The sequence below is a fragment of the Rattus norvegicus genome, chromosome 20 (assembly GCF_021556685.1).
Source record: "Rattus norvegicus strain SHRSP/BbbUtx chromosome 20, alternate assembly SHRSP_T2T, whole genome shotgun sequence".
Classification (NCBI taxonomy): Eukaryota; Metazoa; Chordata; class Mammalia; order Rodentia; family Muridae; genus Rattus; species Rattus norvegicus.
Genome location: NC_141553.1, coordinates 32,135,283 through 32,152,789, shown reverse-complemented (window position 1 = coordinate 32,152,789; position 17,507 = coordinate 32,135,283). Strand labels below are relative to the sequence as shown.

The window sequence follows — 17,507 nt, the reverse complement described above, 5'->3', positions numbered from 1 at the left end:
TATGTGTCCTAGCCTGTATTTACATTTTCTTGAGGGTATTCACTAGTAACATATTACTGTAAATATCCAAATTAATCTCAAGTGACTAATTCTCCCTAAAGATATTTTGCTATTAAATTTAGTTCTTCTAAGAGTTAATAAATAAGTCTCCATAACCACACCATGAGGAAATCTCAGGTGAAGTTTTAATTAGTTTGTTCCAACATTCTTCTAAAACTTGTGTTCCACCTGGTTTTATTGATTATAATACCACATATTAATATCCTGCTCCTGATAGTTCATGGCAGTTAAAACAATGTGCTCTTTATAGTAAATGGATTTTTATCACAGAGACTCAAATGGACCATCATATCAGACTGTCTTAATAAATAATATGGTACTCAAAGATTATGTTTAGCAATTATTATAATAACATTTTTGTATTGTTAAGGTATTATTCAAATATACAGATTTTTAAAACTACTATCTTAAAAAATCACATTTTAACTTTATTTTTATTGAAAATAAACAACTCTTTGAGTAAATGAAAATATTTAAAAGATTTATTTATTTTTATGTTATTTGTATGTTTATGGCTACATGTATGTCTGAGTGTCATGGAGGCCATAAGACAGCATTGGATCTTCCAGAACTGGAGTTTTGGGTATTTATGGGAGGATGTGAGTCCTTTGCAAGAACAAGTATTCTTAACCCTTGAGCCATCTTCCCCAGCCCCTGAGTAAGTGTAAACTTAAAGGCAATTCTCCTTCCTTGGATTCTTCTCCTCATCTCTTGGGGGACCCTTGCTCACCATTACTTTCTCATTAACCATTAAGACTATATAGTTTACCAAGTAATCTAGACTATATTGTGATAATATTCATAGTATATTGACATTAGGTTTGATAATTAGAAGAAAACATTTTCATAGTGAAAAAAATTACAAAGCAATTTATTGAATAGATACCACATATACTTAAAGAAATGCAGAAATGAATGTTTACTATGTTATCACCCTACCTTGTCAAGCCCTTTCCAGAATAAACAGAGTGGTAATAGGCGCTGCTTTCTTTGATGCCAATCCCATAGTAATGATACCTACGTTAAGATAAGAACCATTTCTGAATTAATGAAAGAGAAGCAAAACTTAGGAATAACTGCACTAACCCATTAAGTCCTGCCACCCACAGAAAACCATCCCTGTGAGGTACCACTGCCCATCTTCCTGCCATGCTTTCCCATCTATGTGTACTTAAAGTCATGAAGTAGATAAAACTAAAATATGACGGCACTTCTATTGGACCCAAGACTAACTGTACTTTAGTCACTTTTTGGCATTACCGTATGAGTGTAACAATGGCAGACACACACTTCAAGCCATTCTTATGACATTAGTAATTAAAGAAAAAGAACTTGGTATAGTTGTTCTATTTCTAAAAATTTGCATGACCTAGAAAAGATGTACATATAAAAGCTTTAGGCAGCATGTCAAAATACTTAAAAATATAAATAAATAAATGAGTTGGCTTCATAGGCTATTCCTGTGCTATTACATTTCTAGTGCATGCCCATAATGACCTAGCAATCCGACTTTGGGATTCTTAGACTCATGGAGGTCCAGGTGAGAGCATGGTAGTGGGGAATCCATCACTTATCAGTTTTTGCTCTGTTCACTGTGAGGGACGGGTACTGCACATCCCAGATCCTTCCACCACTCTCACATTTCCCATAGCCACTCTTTAGCTCAGGGTCATATGCACAGGTAGGGTATGGGTGATTGGTAGGGTAAGGTGGCCTCCCGTGTATGATTAGGAGAAGCTCCCCAGAGCTCAAGGGAAAGGTCATGGCTCCAGGGCCCAAAGGGAAAGATGTAGTCTTTGGATGAGGGCATTCGCTAGGGCTAGGGACTATCTGACAATGGAGGAATCAGAGCTTCCAAGCACAAAGATTGTGGCAGCAAGTCTGTCGCTAGTGACTCAATGTCGCTTGAGTTATACATTGGTTTAAAACTAACACATGTGTACGCACACGCACACATGTGTGTGCACACACACACACACACACACACACAGTGTTATATGTTTTAAAAACAGGAAGAATGATATTTTGTAAGCCTGAAAAGACAAAGAAGATTTACGCTATTAGTTTTGGTCAAAGGAAAACAGTATCCTATGAACCTGAACAGAAGACTGCCATAACTATTCCACTTTTATAGATGGTAAAAACTATACGATATAATATGAGGCAAGAGGATCTCTAAGGTGTATTAAAACAAGAACGGAGATGGAAAAATAGGAAATGTCTGAAAGCTCAAAAATATTGAACTGGCTTTACTTGTCTATAGTAAAAGAAAGAAACTTAACTAGTGAAGACCCAATCGAAGGAAATGCAGTGATAGAAATAATCAAACAGTAAATAACAAATAATAAACAGTATCAGCCGGTCTTAAACTATGGGTAAACTAGCAGATTTATATGCATTTGGCAGATAAAGTAGTAGAATGCAGATTATGAGCTTAGAGGTTTGAAGTAAGTATCAATATTTCCTTTTTAAAACTTTAACACTAAGATACCAGTACAATGTCACTGCATTAGAAGAAATAAACTAGTGGTGTCCAACATTGAGAGGCTCTTTTTAAGTGGAAAAATATTGTAATTCCATGTTCTTTTGCTCTCCAGACTCTGTAGTTTAAACAAGTACACTTGCTAGAACAGTATATGCTCAGCGTCATTTCAACCATCAATAAACTTCTTTTTGTTTCTCATTTCTAACCCCCTTTTTAGCCTGTAATAAAATAATTCTATCCCATGGTAAAGTTGTTTGCTATTGCAGTAAATCTCCAACCCCAATAAGCCCAAGCAAAGAACACATAACTCAGTTATAATATTTATAAGCTGCGAGCCTAGATTGGGCAGATCCACCACTACACTGCTCTGTTTCCCAGCTATGAGATCCCTTGCTACTTGTGGCTTCTCCAGGCCACATGGTTCTGCTCCATTTTCTTTCCACCCTTCTCAGGCTTCCTCTGTCTCCTCCATCCCCTCGTCTACCTCTCCAAAACCTCCAACCCCACCTTTCCCTTCTACTATCCAATCACAGGCTCTCGCCTTTATTTAACCAACTAAAATGGGGGAAAGGTACACATGAAATCATCTGTGAATGTTATCCACTCCTCCTTGGGGCAGCACCAATTAGCATAAAAATACAAACAGCACAGGGGCAAAATACAACAGTTTGCCACACAATTTATAAAGAACTACACTGCCTTCAAAGGTGACAGGCAGCCAGATAATTCCAAGAGGTAGCCATGAGTTCAATAAATACCAAAGCATGTCTATCATGTCTGGCCATTGGGACAGTTGTCAGAATCATGATGAACGAAATAGACACGAAAAGTAAGGCCAGCTCTTCACCCCAGTTCATGGCCTCCTGAGCTAGATGCCTGCTAGACCTGTTGTAGTGATCACACCAATGGACACTGAGGAAAGTATATTTCCAGATTTTAAACTTACCTGCATTGGGAATTGGGAGGACTTGGGTGGAAAAGGGACAGGGAGGGGAAAAAGGGAACATGATCAGGGCTTAGGGGAGGGAGGAACAGGACTGAAGCCCTGAGGGCCAGCGGAAAGAGTGGAAACAGACAACCTCAGGAGGTAGGAGGAGGGGAGACCCTCTAGAATGTACCAGAGACCTGGGAGATGAGAGACTCTCAGGACTCAAAGGGAGGAACAATAGATGAAATGACCCACAGTGGGGAGAGGGAACTTATAGAGTCCATCTCCAGTAGAAAGACAGGGCATCAAGTGGAGGGATGGGGTTGCCATCCCACAGTCAAAAACACTGACCCAGAATTATTCCTGTCTGAAAGAACTGTAGGGTCAAAAATGGAGGAGAGCCTGAGGAAAAGGAGGTCCAGTGACAGGCCTAAATTGAGATCCAGCTTAGGGAGAGGCCCCAAATCCTGAAACTATTACTGATGCTATGGTGTGCTTACAAACAGAAGCCCAGCATGGCTACCCCACCCCCGAAAGGCCCAACAAGCAGCCGAAAGAGTCAGATGGAGATATTTACACCCAACCAAGGGACAGAAGCTGGTGACCCCTGTGGTTGAATTAGAGAAAAGCTGGAAGAAGCTGAGAAGGAGGGCAGCCCTAGAGGAAAACCAGCAGACTCAACTAACCTGGACCCCCAAGATTGCTCTGACAGCGAGCCACCAACCAGGTAGCATACACCAGCTGATATGAGGTCCCTGACACTTATACAGCAGAGGACTGCCTGGTCTGGGTGGAGGTCTGGGGGGATGGGGGTTGGGGGTGGAGACATCCTTTTGGAGAGGAAGGAGGGGGAAGGTATGAGATCTGGAACAGTCAGAGGGCAGACCAGGAGGGAGATAAAGGCTGGACTGTAGAAAAAGATTAAAAACTTAAAAATGCAATATTAAAAAAATTATCTGACAGTTGCATTAATTGCAATTAACTATAGTTGCATTCATTATTTTAAATTGCAGCTTCCTTCACTAGTGTGGCTTTGTAATTTGTTTTCTTATTTATGACATTAAGATTGTTATCATATACACTTACCAGTACCTTATTTTTAGAAGACGATTTCATTATTGTCATTTATTACCAATGCATGTTAATTACAATTAGAGTATGAAAGTTTACAAGCTCGAATTCAAAGTCAAGGTCTTGTGTACTTTACTGGTCAAATGTACTGACATATCAACCCAGACACCAGGATTCTGACCTGGTATCGCAATGCAGTCTCATGAGCATGCCTGGTGATAGGGAATCATCGAAAGAGAGAGTCTTCTTCAAATGCTCTTCTGTGTGCTAGATTGTGAAGATCCAGAGCCAGATAGGGGAGGGACTCAGACCCTGAGGAGTTACCAGTCTTGGAGCAGACGAGCATGCAAAGGAACTCCCTTGTCTGGCCTCAGTGGGAAAGGATGTCCCTAATTCTCTAAAGACTTTATGCCCTAGGGAAGGGGGATGGGGGTTGAGGTAGGAATGGATGGGTGAGGAGCTAAGTAGTTGAGAGGTGTGGGAGGGTGGGTGAGTGGGTGGGGAGCACTCTCTCATAGGCAAAGGGAAGAAGGGATGGGGTGGAGAACTCTTAAGAGAAGGGGGAATGGGGAAGGGGGGCAACATTTAAAATGTAAATGAATAAAACAATTTTTAAAAGGAAGGAAGGCAATTCTGAGTTGACACATGCTGCACCTGTTGAAGACAGTGACAGCAAACGGTAATAGTAGTTGCCTACTGCTACTGTAAGGGACTTCATACATACATGCCACAGTCTATAATATATTATCCCAACGTCAAACAAAGCTTCAAAAAGAAATCTGTGATTTTCAAAACAACCCTGAGATTCCACCTCACACCAGTCAGAAGAGATCAAACACTCGGGTGACAGCAGATGCTGGCGAGGATGTGGAGAACACTCCTCCATTGTTGGTGGGATTGCAAGCTGCTATAACCACTCTGCAAATCAATCTGGAGGTTCCTCAGAAAATTGGACATAATATTGCCTGAGGACCCAGCTATACTACTCCTCGGCATATACCCAAAAGATGCTCCAACATATAACAAGGACACGTGTTCCACTATGTTCATAGCAGCCTTATTTATAATAGCCAGAAGCTGGAAAGAACCCAGATGCCCTTCAACAGAGGAATGGATACAGAACATGTGGTACATTTAAAAACAATGACTTGATGAAATTCTTAGGCAAATGGATGGAACTAGAAAATATCATCCTGAGTGAGGTAACCCAGTCTCAAAAGAACACACATGGTATGCACTCACTGATAAGTGGATATTAGTCCAAAAGCTGAGAATACCCAAAATACAATTCACAATGCATATGAAGCTCAAGAAGAAGGAAGACCAAAGTGTTGATGCTTTAGTCCTTCTTAGAAGGGAGAACAAAAAACACTCACAGGAGGAAATATGGAGACAAAGGGTGGAGCAGAGACTGAAGGAAAGGCCATCCGGAGACTGCCCCACCTGGGGATCCACCCCATATGCAGCCACCAAACCCAGTCACTATTGTTGATGCCAAGAAGTGCTTGCTGACTGTAGCCAGATATGGATGTGTCCTGAGAGGCTGTGCCAGAGCCCTACTGATTTAGATGAGGGTGCTTGCAAATAACCATCAGGCTGACCATGGGGACCCCAGTGGGGGAAGTTAGGACAAGGACTATAGAAGCTGAAGGGGTTTGCAACCTTGTTGAAGAACAACAATGTCAACCAACCACTGCTGCAGTCCCCATCCCAGCTCCCAGGAACTAAACCACCAACCAAAGAGTACACATGGAGGGACCCATGGCTCCAGTCACATACGTAGCAAAGAATGGCATTGTCTGGCATCAACAGGAGGAAAAACCCTTGGTCCTGTGAAGGCTCATTTCCCCAGTGTAGGGGCAGTGTAGTCAGAGTGTTGAGGTAGGAGTGGATGGGTGGGAGGGGGAGCATCCTCATAGAAGCAGGGGGAGGGGGTCATTGGAGAAGGAGGAGCTGGGAAAGGGGATAACATTTGAAATGTAAATACAGAAAATATCCAATAAAAAAATCTGTGATTTATGTTAAATTTTATTTATTTTTGTATGTATGAGCACATGGTGTGTGCGTGTTTGTGTGTGTGTGTGTGTGTGTGTGTGTGTGTGTGTGTGTGTGTGTGTGTGTGTGTTGTGATGTGACTATGAGTGCCTCTGTGTGGAGACCAGGACAACTTTAAGGAGTCAGTTCTCTTCTTCCACCATGAGGTCTTAAGACCAAGCTCAAATAATCAGGTTTGGGCGCCAAGTGCTTTTACCCAATTTGCCATCTTACCAACCCTGTGGTTTATTTAAAGTCTATTGTTTATTTAACAGCTGTATGGGTTGAAGGTCACCGTTTCTCAGGGCAACTCTGTCCTTCAACAGCGTACGTATGTTGCCTTCATCCCTGAAATGCAGAAGATACAACTAATTTTTTTTTAATCTCAAGCTTACTCCCGTTTAGACATTCTTAAGCCGCCTTTCCTGTTCCGGTCTGAGTGAAACAAGCTTGTGGGCCAGTGATACCCAGGAATTAAGGGTTTTTTGGAACCCAAGAGGTTGCCGATGGCTGCTTCCCGGCTGTCATCCTGCCACAAAATGAATAGATTGAATTGCACCACAAACAATATGGATATCATTTGGACTACCATGAGAAAAAGAGAAAGAAAGAGGGTTGGGAGGCCCATGAACATTCAAAGAAGGAAAAAAAAAAAAAAAAAAAGATTGGCCTGAAGGCTAAGCTCTACCATAAACAGCGACATGCTGAGAAAATGCAGATGAAAAAGGCCATTAAGATGCATGGAAAGAGAAACACCAAGCAGAAGGGTGATGAGAAGACTCCACGGGGAGCAGTCCCTGCCTACCTGCTGGACAGAGAGAGGCAATTGAGAGCAAAAGCACTTTCCAACATGATTAAGCAGAAATGAAAGGAAATCGGGAAGTCCCGCTCCCCAAAGTTGGTGCCCAAGGAGAAACAGAGGTATTGAAAGTTATTCGAACAGGAAAAAGAAAAAAGAAGGCATGGAAGAGAATGGTTACAAAAGTCTGCTTTGTTGGTGATGGTTTTACAAGAAAACCACCTAAATATGAAAGAAAGGGTCATTAGGCCAATGGGTCCACGCCTCAACAAAACCCATGTTATACACCCTGAGCTGAAAGCTACCTTTTGCCTGCCTATGCTCGGTATGAAAAAGGATCCACCATCCCCATTATACACAACCCTGGGTGTGATCACCAGAGGTACAGTCACTGAAGTGAATGTGAGCGAGCTGGGCCTTGGGACACAGGAGGCAAGGCGATTTGGGGGAAGTGTGCCCAAGTTATCAACAATCCTGAAAATAACGGGTGAATAAATGCAGTCTTTCTGGTTTGACAGTGACATCATACAAGTCATTCCACTCACTACCAAAGACTACCCACTGTCAGGAAACACCATCACTGTGATCCTTCTGAACTACCAAGTAACCTTACCTGATGTGCAGTCATCGAGAAGTATTTATTGAATTGTAAAGGAAAATAAAATACTGCCCAATTTTGGAAAAGAGAGGGAGAGAGAGAGAGAGAGAGAGAGAGAGAGAGAGAGAGAGAGAGAGAGAGAGAGAGAGAGAGAGAGAAATTCTTAAGCCTATAAATATAATTTGAATAATGGGCATTGATACACACTAGGAGTCATCATGAGTTAGAGTAGCACAAATAGTCCATGTGAATCCCTCAGACCTGCAGCATTGATCGGGCTGTCTCATAGTTGACCTTCCACGTGTAAATAAAGCCTTCTAGATTGCAAGCTTCCTGTAACACGGAGTCAATAAACTCATCAAATAATTGAATATATGGAAAAAGTTTTAAGACTAACAATGTGTCATAAAAGAAACTCTATAACTAACTTGTCAATTAAGGTCAAGCAGATATAATCACGTATGTGTGATTGGCACAATCCAAAATTTGGCAAAGCTCAAAATATTTTATCACCTATGAAATATAGAAATCTACTCACTCCTTTCACCCAGTCAGAAGCACTTTGTAAACTTAACTGTTTCTGCCTGGCTTACTGGCTCTCCATAAAGAGCTTGTGATGGCTCCAGCCATTGTTTTCTTGATCCCTCCACTAGGAATAGATATATCTTCTTTCCTTCCTGGGATAGGATTGTTTCTTAGTCAACATTGAGGCATATTGTTGGTGAGTGAAACTGCCTACTCTCTGAGACAAAAACTAATCTCTCTGTCCACCGAATTCCATTCTTGGCCATTTACCCATTGTAGCCTTAGCCCTGTAATCATCAGTATCTCTGTCAGTGGCTTAAGCACTAAGATTTGAAGATATCCTTGGGCATTTATCAATGTTTGTGTCCTACAGACTCGAAAACCAATAAAACATAAACTTGAATCCAGTAATTTTGTTTTTTTTTAGTAAACACCTGACATTGTGAATTTCCATGTCACCAATGAAACACTTGAGCAAAGCCAAAACTGAATGTTTAAATCCTTTAGAGTACCAATGTGAGGTCAGCAAGTTTAGAAAGGAAACTGTGGGCGACACAGATCTCAGGATTTCACTCTGTCCACCACTGTGCTCCAGTGTCTCATACCAAGCTTCTTTGGGAGCAAATAAACCAATCTTTTCCCCTTAAGCTTTCTTTTGGTCTAACAAAGCACCCGTTATCATCTTCGTGATGATTTAGCGTCTTTCAGAAAATAGCAGAGATAGTGCACGAGCGGCCCTGTCTTCCTAGAGTTAAACATAAACCCCGTAAAACTGGGAGGAGCGAGTTCACACAGGGTATGTGCGGATTCTTCGTCTCCGCTGTAGCATTTTACAATGTTTGTCATTAATAGATTTTGCTAAAATAAACCTCGCTAGGAAATGTTTCCAGGAACATTACAACGAAGTAACATATGCTAATACATGGTGAACGAGAATGAAATTTGTTTCACTGTTTTGACTTAGTTATAATCTCTGCCTGCTGCCTGTTTGGTGGGCCATTCTGCAGATCACGGTTCTCTAACACTAAAATTCTGAGTAGGATTAGTTGTGTTGTCTAGAAAAAAAAGTTTATCACAAAATTAGTCTTTCTGATTTTCTAACAATATTGTATCTATTCATTAGCACCACTGTCCTCTGCTTTACACTTTATGTTAAGTGATTGGTCTCATTTATAAGTTATGAAGACAAAGGAATGATTAATTAATCCATGGGCTCATAAGATAACTATAACAGATTCTTAGTAGACTAAGTGAAACTATTACATTTCTCCTTCGTGGCCAGCACGTTGACATTCTGTCCAGCACTTTTCCTCATCAGCTAATCAGAATCCACCTATGCTCGCACTTCCTCTTTTTCCTCACCGCTTCTCATACAGAATTCCCGAAACATATGTTCCCACTGAGCGGGTGGCCCCGATGTTGGTTGTTTACACTGCACAAATGATAACCGATAAGGAAATGATAGGGTTAAGCTGCCCGCGGACTTGCAATAACTTGCCGTGATAAGAGCAGCTGTCATATCAGTTTTTATTAACCCACTAAATCACCACTAATAAATAAGATAATAGCTTTTGCCCATCACGTCTGAAAACCAAGATTTGGTTGATCAAAGTCTACCAGAAATTAAAATGTAACTTTGATTCAGACGGTGTACCTTGTACATGTGTATGTATTAAAGAGCACACATATGACATCTCTTACATGTGTATGTATTAAAGAGCATACGTATGACATCTCTTACACTATTCATCTATTTTGAGCAAAGACACATACCGGCTTTTTTGTTTCATTTGTATCCTCAAAGGCTAGCAACTATTGAGACTGTCAATATAATGCTTATTAATATGAATAGTGAAAATCCTTTAGCGATACATAACTAACACCTTATATATCTCATAAGACTTTATACCTCCAAAACTCTTTAGAACCATGCTTTGTACCTCAATTCTAATTGAATGTATCAATCATCCCCAAAATACTCATAATCGTGAAATGTACATGATTTATTCTGTGATACCTAAAGAATTTCATTTTTTGAAAACTTAAATTTAAAAATGTGAAAGAAACTGCAGCTCTATGCAGCCAACCTGTAGAGTCCACGTATTGCTATGAAATGGAAAGAGACTTGATTCCATGAATCCCAAGTACATTTGAGGTCAGTTTCAGAAACTGTGACACCTACTTCCTATCCGGAACCCAGAAGAGCTGTTTAGACCCATCATTGCCAAGCACCAATTCCATTTGACATCCCAAACAAAATATTTAAAATTTGATTACTCTATGAAAATATGGCAGAATTGAAAACTTACTCAACACTACTAGAAAATTGATTAAAATTCTGGAAGGAAGTATGGTCTCCTGATTTTTCTAAGTAAGATTACTTCCTTTGTATTTCTGTCTCAGTTGTCCGTGTTTGTAATCGTCATAAAATATTTTTTTATAAAATTGAAACCCATGAAATGCTCAACACCTAGCAGAAATAATAGTTGGAAGATAATTGTTTCACCTCGAAGATGCTTAGGGTTAAAATTAGAAAGCATGGAGTTCATTGGTTGTGCAAATTTGCTTTCATACAAAATATATATCACTAAAATTAGTTATTAAAGATTAATAAAATATTACTGTCTTTGAGGAAGAATGTAATAGTAGCTACTCTTAAAAACTGCTTGAGCAGTACAAAATTAATTAAAATTTGAATTTACAAAGATGAAAACAATATAAAGTTTAATTAATTGTTTTGGTAATTTGATTGATAGTAGAAACAAGTGCTTTTCTTACTTCTACTACTTGATAAAGCATATACTTTAGAGTCTGTTGAAACTTGGAATGAACGCCAGTGTTGTTAGGATTGTATCCTTGTGGACTTAATCACAATAACCTTCTAACTATAGTTTCCTTATTTATAAAAAACACAATTCCTATCTTGTATCATTATTGAAAGGATTAGATCTAAGAAATGTGTGTGGGGGGTGTATATGTGTATGTGTGGTGTGTGTGTTTGTGTGTAGTGTGTGTGTGGTGTGTGTATGCATGTGTGTGTGGTGTGTGTGTGTATGTGCGTATGTATGCATGTGTGTGTGTGATGTGTGGTGTGTGTGTTTGTGTGTGGTGTGGGGGGGTGTTGTGTGTGTGTTGTGTGTGTGTTTGTGTGGTGTGTGTGTGTTTGTGTGTATGTGTTTGTGTGTGTGTGTGTGTGTAGTGTGTGTGTGGTGTGTGTGTGTGTCTGTGGTGTGTGTGTGTGTGTGTATGCATGTGTGTGTGGTGTGTGTGTGTATGTGCGTATGTATGCATGTGTGTGTGTGATGTGTGGTGTGTGTGTTTGTGTGTGGTGTGGGGGGGTGTTGTGTGTGTGTTGTGTGTGTGTTTGTGTGGTGTGTGTGTGTTTGTGTGTATGTGTTTGTGTGTGTGTGTGTGTGTGTGTACAATTCAATAGACAATAACTTCATTGCATTGTTGATTTTTGATGTTTTCAGTCAGAATTTTCTCTTATAAAAAGAGTATCATCATAAGGTGGAAGGTGTACTTGACTGTCCATTAATATTATTTAAATTTTATTTCATTCTCAAAATAATGTTATAAGGTATCACAGCCCACTCTTCTGATAAAGGCTGAGTGATCTGGCCACTCTCATACACTTACATATGGAAGCATTGAATTCAGCCTGATGTGTTCATCTTTAACTCATGTCCCAGTCATCAGGCATGATGTCTTAGATGTACCGTCTTCCAAAGTAAAATCTGAAGATGTCTTTTAGAAGCAAAAATAGGTACGCCCCCTGAATATGAATAATCATATCAGGGTATTACCATTTCTAACATGATCTTCGCTTTATCTTTGACATACTTTGTTTACACTGTGGGCGCTATTTCTACTCACAATATAAAAATGCCCAAAAGGGCCATGTCATAAAACGCAAATGGTATACCAATAAGGCAGAAAAACAATTTGGTATATCAAATCGTTAGGCCTTGATCATGTCAATGGCTCTTAATTATCAAATAAGTTGCCAGAAGTCACCAAATGTTGCTATATCAACGTAAGAACAGGAGTGTGGCTGTGTCACAAGGGCCATAGTTAATGATTCATCTCTAATCCTAAAGGCTTCTTCTGGGATTAATTGACCTTCTCTGCAGCCTGCCCACCCACCCTCTTCTAGATCCTGTCAAGAGGATTGCTTATGTTGCTTTGCCTCTCTGCCCTCTATCTTTCTACTTCAAACACTACCTGATCTCACCTCTACCTTCACAGTATAGTGCTTTAGAAATCATCAAACCGGACTGAGCCAAGCTTGACAAAGACTTAGTTAGACTTAGTTAGAAGGAAAAGGCTTTTTCCCCAGTGTGGCATTTTACTCTTCTTTCACAGGCCATAGTATTTTTTAAATTACTTAAAATCAGCAAAGTAAGTATTGATTGATAATAAAGTATGTGTGAGACAACAGGAAGGACTGAAAATGAAGGAGAAAAAGTATCTGACCTCAAAATAGTATCTGCTTAGGAAGCAGCTAAATTAATATCATATTTAGATAGATTCTGATCAACAGCTATGAGAGTGCAAAGAACCTACCCAAAAAAACGGAATAAGAGAACATTCAAAAGAGAAGCTTCATAACACATACCTTTAAGTGACTAAGATTTCAAAATACATACAAAGGCAAGAACGTCTTCAGCAGGGGAAACTAACATAGAAGAAAGGCATTTGGATGATTCAAAAGGGAATGGGGTAATAATTTCAGGACAGACATAGCAATATACTAACAACTGAGAGATAAACAATAAGGGAGAAAAACAGGTTGAAACTAAGTCATAATACACTTTGCATGTCAAGGTAAGAAACTGTCTTTAAGAGTAGAAATTGGATGGAGTAGAACTTCAGAAATTCAGTGTGGAAACTCTGTATTGAATGACTAGAGAGTCAAGATGACACTACAAAACTGAGAATAAAGAAAGACAACTTGAGGAGAATTCAAAAATTAGGAGTTAATTTTTTGCACGTGACCAGAGCTGGCCAGTGAAAGGCAGCTGCTGTACAAGGAGGAAACATCTGAACTGTGGCTAGCTTTGAACAGAAATGTGCAAACTATGCATGGGATTTTAAAAACTCATTATGAACAAAACAAAATATCTTCTCAAAATTTTATATAGATTACACACTGAATTTTTTTCTATACCGAGTTAAGCAAAACTTTATTGAAATTAATTTCACTTGTTGATTTCTACTCTTTTGCTATGATTAGCAGGAAAATTTAAACTAAGATAAGGCTACCTTGTGGGTCAGCACTGTACTGGAATCCAGGAGACTGCCTGCAAGCTAGAAAGATGGGGGCGGGGTTACTGGGGGGGGGGGGGACTGTGAAGTGACTCGGAACCCATAGGTCAAGGTTCTGTGTCGAAGAGGGAAGTTGTCGGAAGGAGCAAGTGCTAGGCAGTAGGCAAAAGCCGAGTAATCATAGAAACAGGCTATTTGGGTTTTACCCAGAAACAGAAGCGTTCTGGCAGAGTAAGGTACCTATCACTGGGAACTGTGACTGATTGTTGCAGTTTGTTGCAGTTTCCTCTCCAACCCGAATCCGCCAGTACAAAGAAAACGCAACTCAATTAATATGAAAACAATCTAGCGTCTAGATTGGGCAGATCCACCCTACACTGTCCTATTCCTAGCTCCCAAATCCCTCATCCCTTGCACCTTTTATTTGCCAGGTCTCCAGCTTCTCCTTCTCCCAGGACAACTCTCTCCTCACTTCTTTCCTTTCTCTCCCCTGACTCCTCCCCCTCCTGACCCCTCCCCTCTCGCTCCCGATTCCTCCCCTCTCCTGACTCCTCCCCTCTCCTGACTCCTCCCCCGCCTGACTCCTCCCCTCTCCTGACTCCTCCCCTCTCCTGACTCCTCTCCTCCCCTGACTCCTCCCCTCTCGCTCCCGACTCCTCCCTCTGCCCAAATCTCGAGCTCTTGCCTTTATTTTACAAATTCAGAGAGAACTCCAAGGCAAACCACAACAACTGATAACTAGTCTTTCGAGGAACAGCAAAGAGAAGATAAACAAAAAGTGGTGGAGGATATGTCAGGTCTGACCTGATGTTTTTTTCAATGTGGAAGATCTGATTCTGTTCAAAAATGAAAGCGTGGACAGATGAACCACTGGTGTGCATGGGTTAATGGTGATCTACAGAGAGTTACGAAAGAATATCCAAGAACGTCAAAGGGCATGACGCATACAGCCCATTGTATGTTTATATGTATATATAGAGAGATTACTTGACTAAAATGACCATCTGGATGACAACAGTTGAGGAGGAACTTGAAGCATGCCAGGGCTCCCTTGTGCTACTGACCTTATCCTTTAGGAGATGTTGTCAGTCTCCTTGCTCATTAAAGTTTGTCTTGTACATATTTTGTTCAAGACATTGGTGACTTTGCCAAGACTATTCACTTCACGTACTTCAGGAGGAAGCATGATAAATATTATGAGTAGTCTTTGTAAATTTTGCTTTCTAAATAATATATATGTGTTAGTTCTTATAGTTCATTAGCATATACCTGATTAAGAAGAAAATATGAAATTCCATTCACTAAGACAATGTTACTTTATGTCTATAATTATAAAGGAGAAACCTATTATTCTGTTCTTACTTTGAATGACCTCTTGTTCCAAGTCTTCTTGTTGTCAGGAGGGGAAATTTTTGGCGAATTGTCTAAAAAGAAAGACAGGATTTAGAATATGTATAGTTCTAATGCAAAGCACTCGTACCCTAATTGAAGAAAGTAAATGGTAAACTAAAAGGAACAAAGTAATATGCATGTATTGATAAGAAATACATCAATTATCATAGTTACTTTATTTATGCCAAAGAAGGATTGTTTAGATTCCTTTGTAATAATTCCAACCAGAGGTTTACCTGTACTAAATATCCATCACCATTCTGAAGAGATCCTTGGATCTTAAGAGAGCTCCATGGACAATCTGATGGGTTAATTACTTCTACTTTAATTGGACGTCCAAGGTGCTCTGATTCCCACTTAGGCCTTATCATCATAGGGTAGTCTCAAAAAAATGATACTGCTATTATGGACATCGGAAGCTGTTTCATCCAGCTTTAGAGGGTATATGAAGCCTTGAGGAGATTCTTTACCAGCAAGTATCACCATAAGCTAATCACAGGCATGGCTAGATCCTAGGCCCCTCAAGAAACATGCTCTACAACACACTGTCTCTGTAAGAAAACATGTTTTCAAAATAATCAAATACTTCCTGGTATTATTTTATTTTATATGGATAGGTGTTTTGACAGCATGTTTGTCTGTGTACAGGCATGCAGTGCCCACAGGGGCCAGAAGAGGCATGAGATGCCCTGGAACTGGAGTTACGGGGTTTATTTGGAAGAGCAGTCAGTTCTTTTAACCACGGAGGGAATCTCTCTTGCTCCCAAAATAAACTGCTTCTTTAAGGGTAAGGCATTGGTCTACTTTTCAAGTGGTGAGCTGGGTAGAATGACACACGTCTATAAATCCATCACGCAACAGGGTGAGCAGGGGGATCGCAAGTTCAAGGCCAACCTGAGCCAGATAATGAGTTTAAGGTCAGCCTGGGGTATATCCCTGTTACATATCTGTATATCAATCACCTGTCTCCGTCCTCTCCCAGAAAACCTGAAAACATGGGCCATAACACTCATTAATTTCTGAACAATGAGTCTTCTACAGGTTAGGATTTGGACTTTGGAACTGTAATGCTTGAAAGCCAAACTCCATAGAGTTCTAAGACGTCCTAGAGTCCCAGACAACAGATGACTGGAAGAGGTTTCAAAGATGAAGGCCTTACCAAGCAATTGATATTGTTCTCTAGTTCTCAAAAGGATATCAACATATATAAGCCATCCAGGGTCAGATTTATAGATTCCCACCCTAATGATAGAAATCCAAAACACAGAAGTATAACCAATCCCATTATAAAAAATATGTTAATTCTGTGGTATGGACATAATCAAACTAAGGCAAAGACTAAGAACAACTACTTAAGTGATAGAATGAAAATCTGTCAAAAACTCAAATATTTGGTCTATATAAATAATAAGAAAAGCCTGCATTTATGGGTTTATCTTCATTTGCTTTCCTTTTCATATATAGTTTATACCAATCTCTTGAATTTACTCTCTTTGAAGAAACATGCTACTTTTTTGTGGAACTTGCCTTGAGCTCACATTAGATCTGGCAGCCAGTGATCTGAGACTCAGAAAGAAAAATCAAGATAGACACATATAGCGCTTCCAAACATAGATTTCATTTCTACCTGCAAAGCAAATGTCTTAACATTGTCTAAGAGAACTCATTTAGGTAAATTTAGTTACACATGGTTCCCCCAATGTTAGCTATAAGGCAGTATAGCCAATATGTGTCATATACCTTTCCAAAGGTGGCTGCACAGGCTGGTTCCAGTTTCTCTTTCCTGCAGAAATCTAAATAGTGAGCATAAAGAATGCACCGTGGGAGGCAAACTCCTTCACATACAATGTAGTTGTCTTCAAGCCTGAGAGAAAAGGCCAAGAATTAGGTCAAACTTTTTCACTATTACCTCCCCGCCCCCTCAATGACCTAATGCTAGTTCTGAAAACAGACTATATAAAAGTGAGTTAATGAGTACATATACATGAGACTTTCTTTGTTCTGGTTGCTATTTAAAAATAATACCAGGATGAAATAAGCAAAAAGTTATGTGCTGTACATTTCAGAATTGCTAAGAGAAGAATTTGCATGTGATTTCCATTAAACCACCATAAACTGATGTTTGTGTCAAGGAGTGTATAGATATACACTCCTTACACCATTGTCACTATCCAATGTTTAAATAATCAAAACATACCAGTGGCCTTTAAAAATGTCTATGAAGATTATAATAAGTGTTCATTCATTCCCTCGGTAAGGAAATTCTCTTGATGATACCATTTCACTTGGCAAGCCCTAGAACAATGTCTGGGAGTCAGAAGCAGAAGGACGATCTTAAGTAGGAGCA

General features: G+C 39.8%; 1 protein-coding gene and 1 pseudogene across 1 annotated transcript in view; one reads left to right on the top strand and one right to left on the bottom strand.

Annotated features, from left to right (window-relative positions):
* The window catches only part of Rfx6 (regulatory factor X, 6), a 53,484-nt gene that overhangs the window by 32,638 nt on the left and 3,339 nt on the right, over positions 1 to 17,507 (bottom strand). Inside the window, exons 3-5 of the mRNA NM_001414918.1 lie at positions 16,901 to 17,024; positions 15,131 to 15,192; positions 1,000 to 1,077 (exon numbers count right to left, since the gene is read on the bottom strand). Of these exons, the coding sequence (NP_001401847.1) occupies positions 1,000 to 1,077; positions 15,131 to 15,192; positions 16,901 to 17,024 (264 nt within the window). The remainder of the gene's footprint in view (positions 1 to 999; positions 1,078 to 15,130; positions 15,193 to 16,900; positions 17,025 to 17,507) is intronic.
* On the top strand, positions 3,350 to 7,892 carry LOC134483940 (ribosome biogenesis protein NSA2 homolog; annotated as a pseudogene).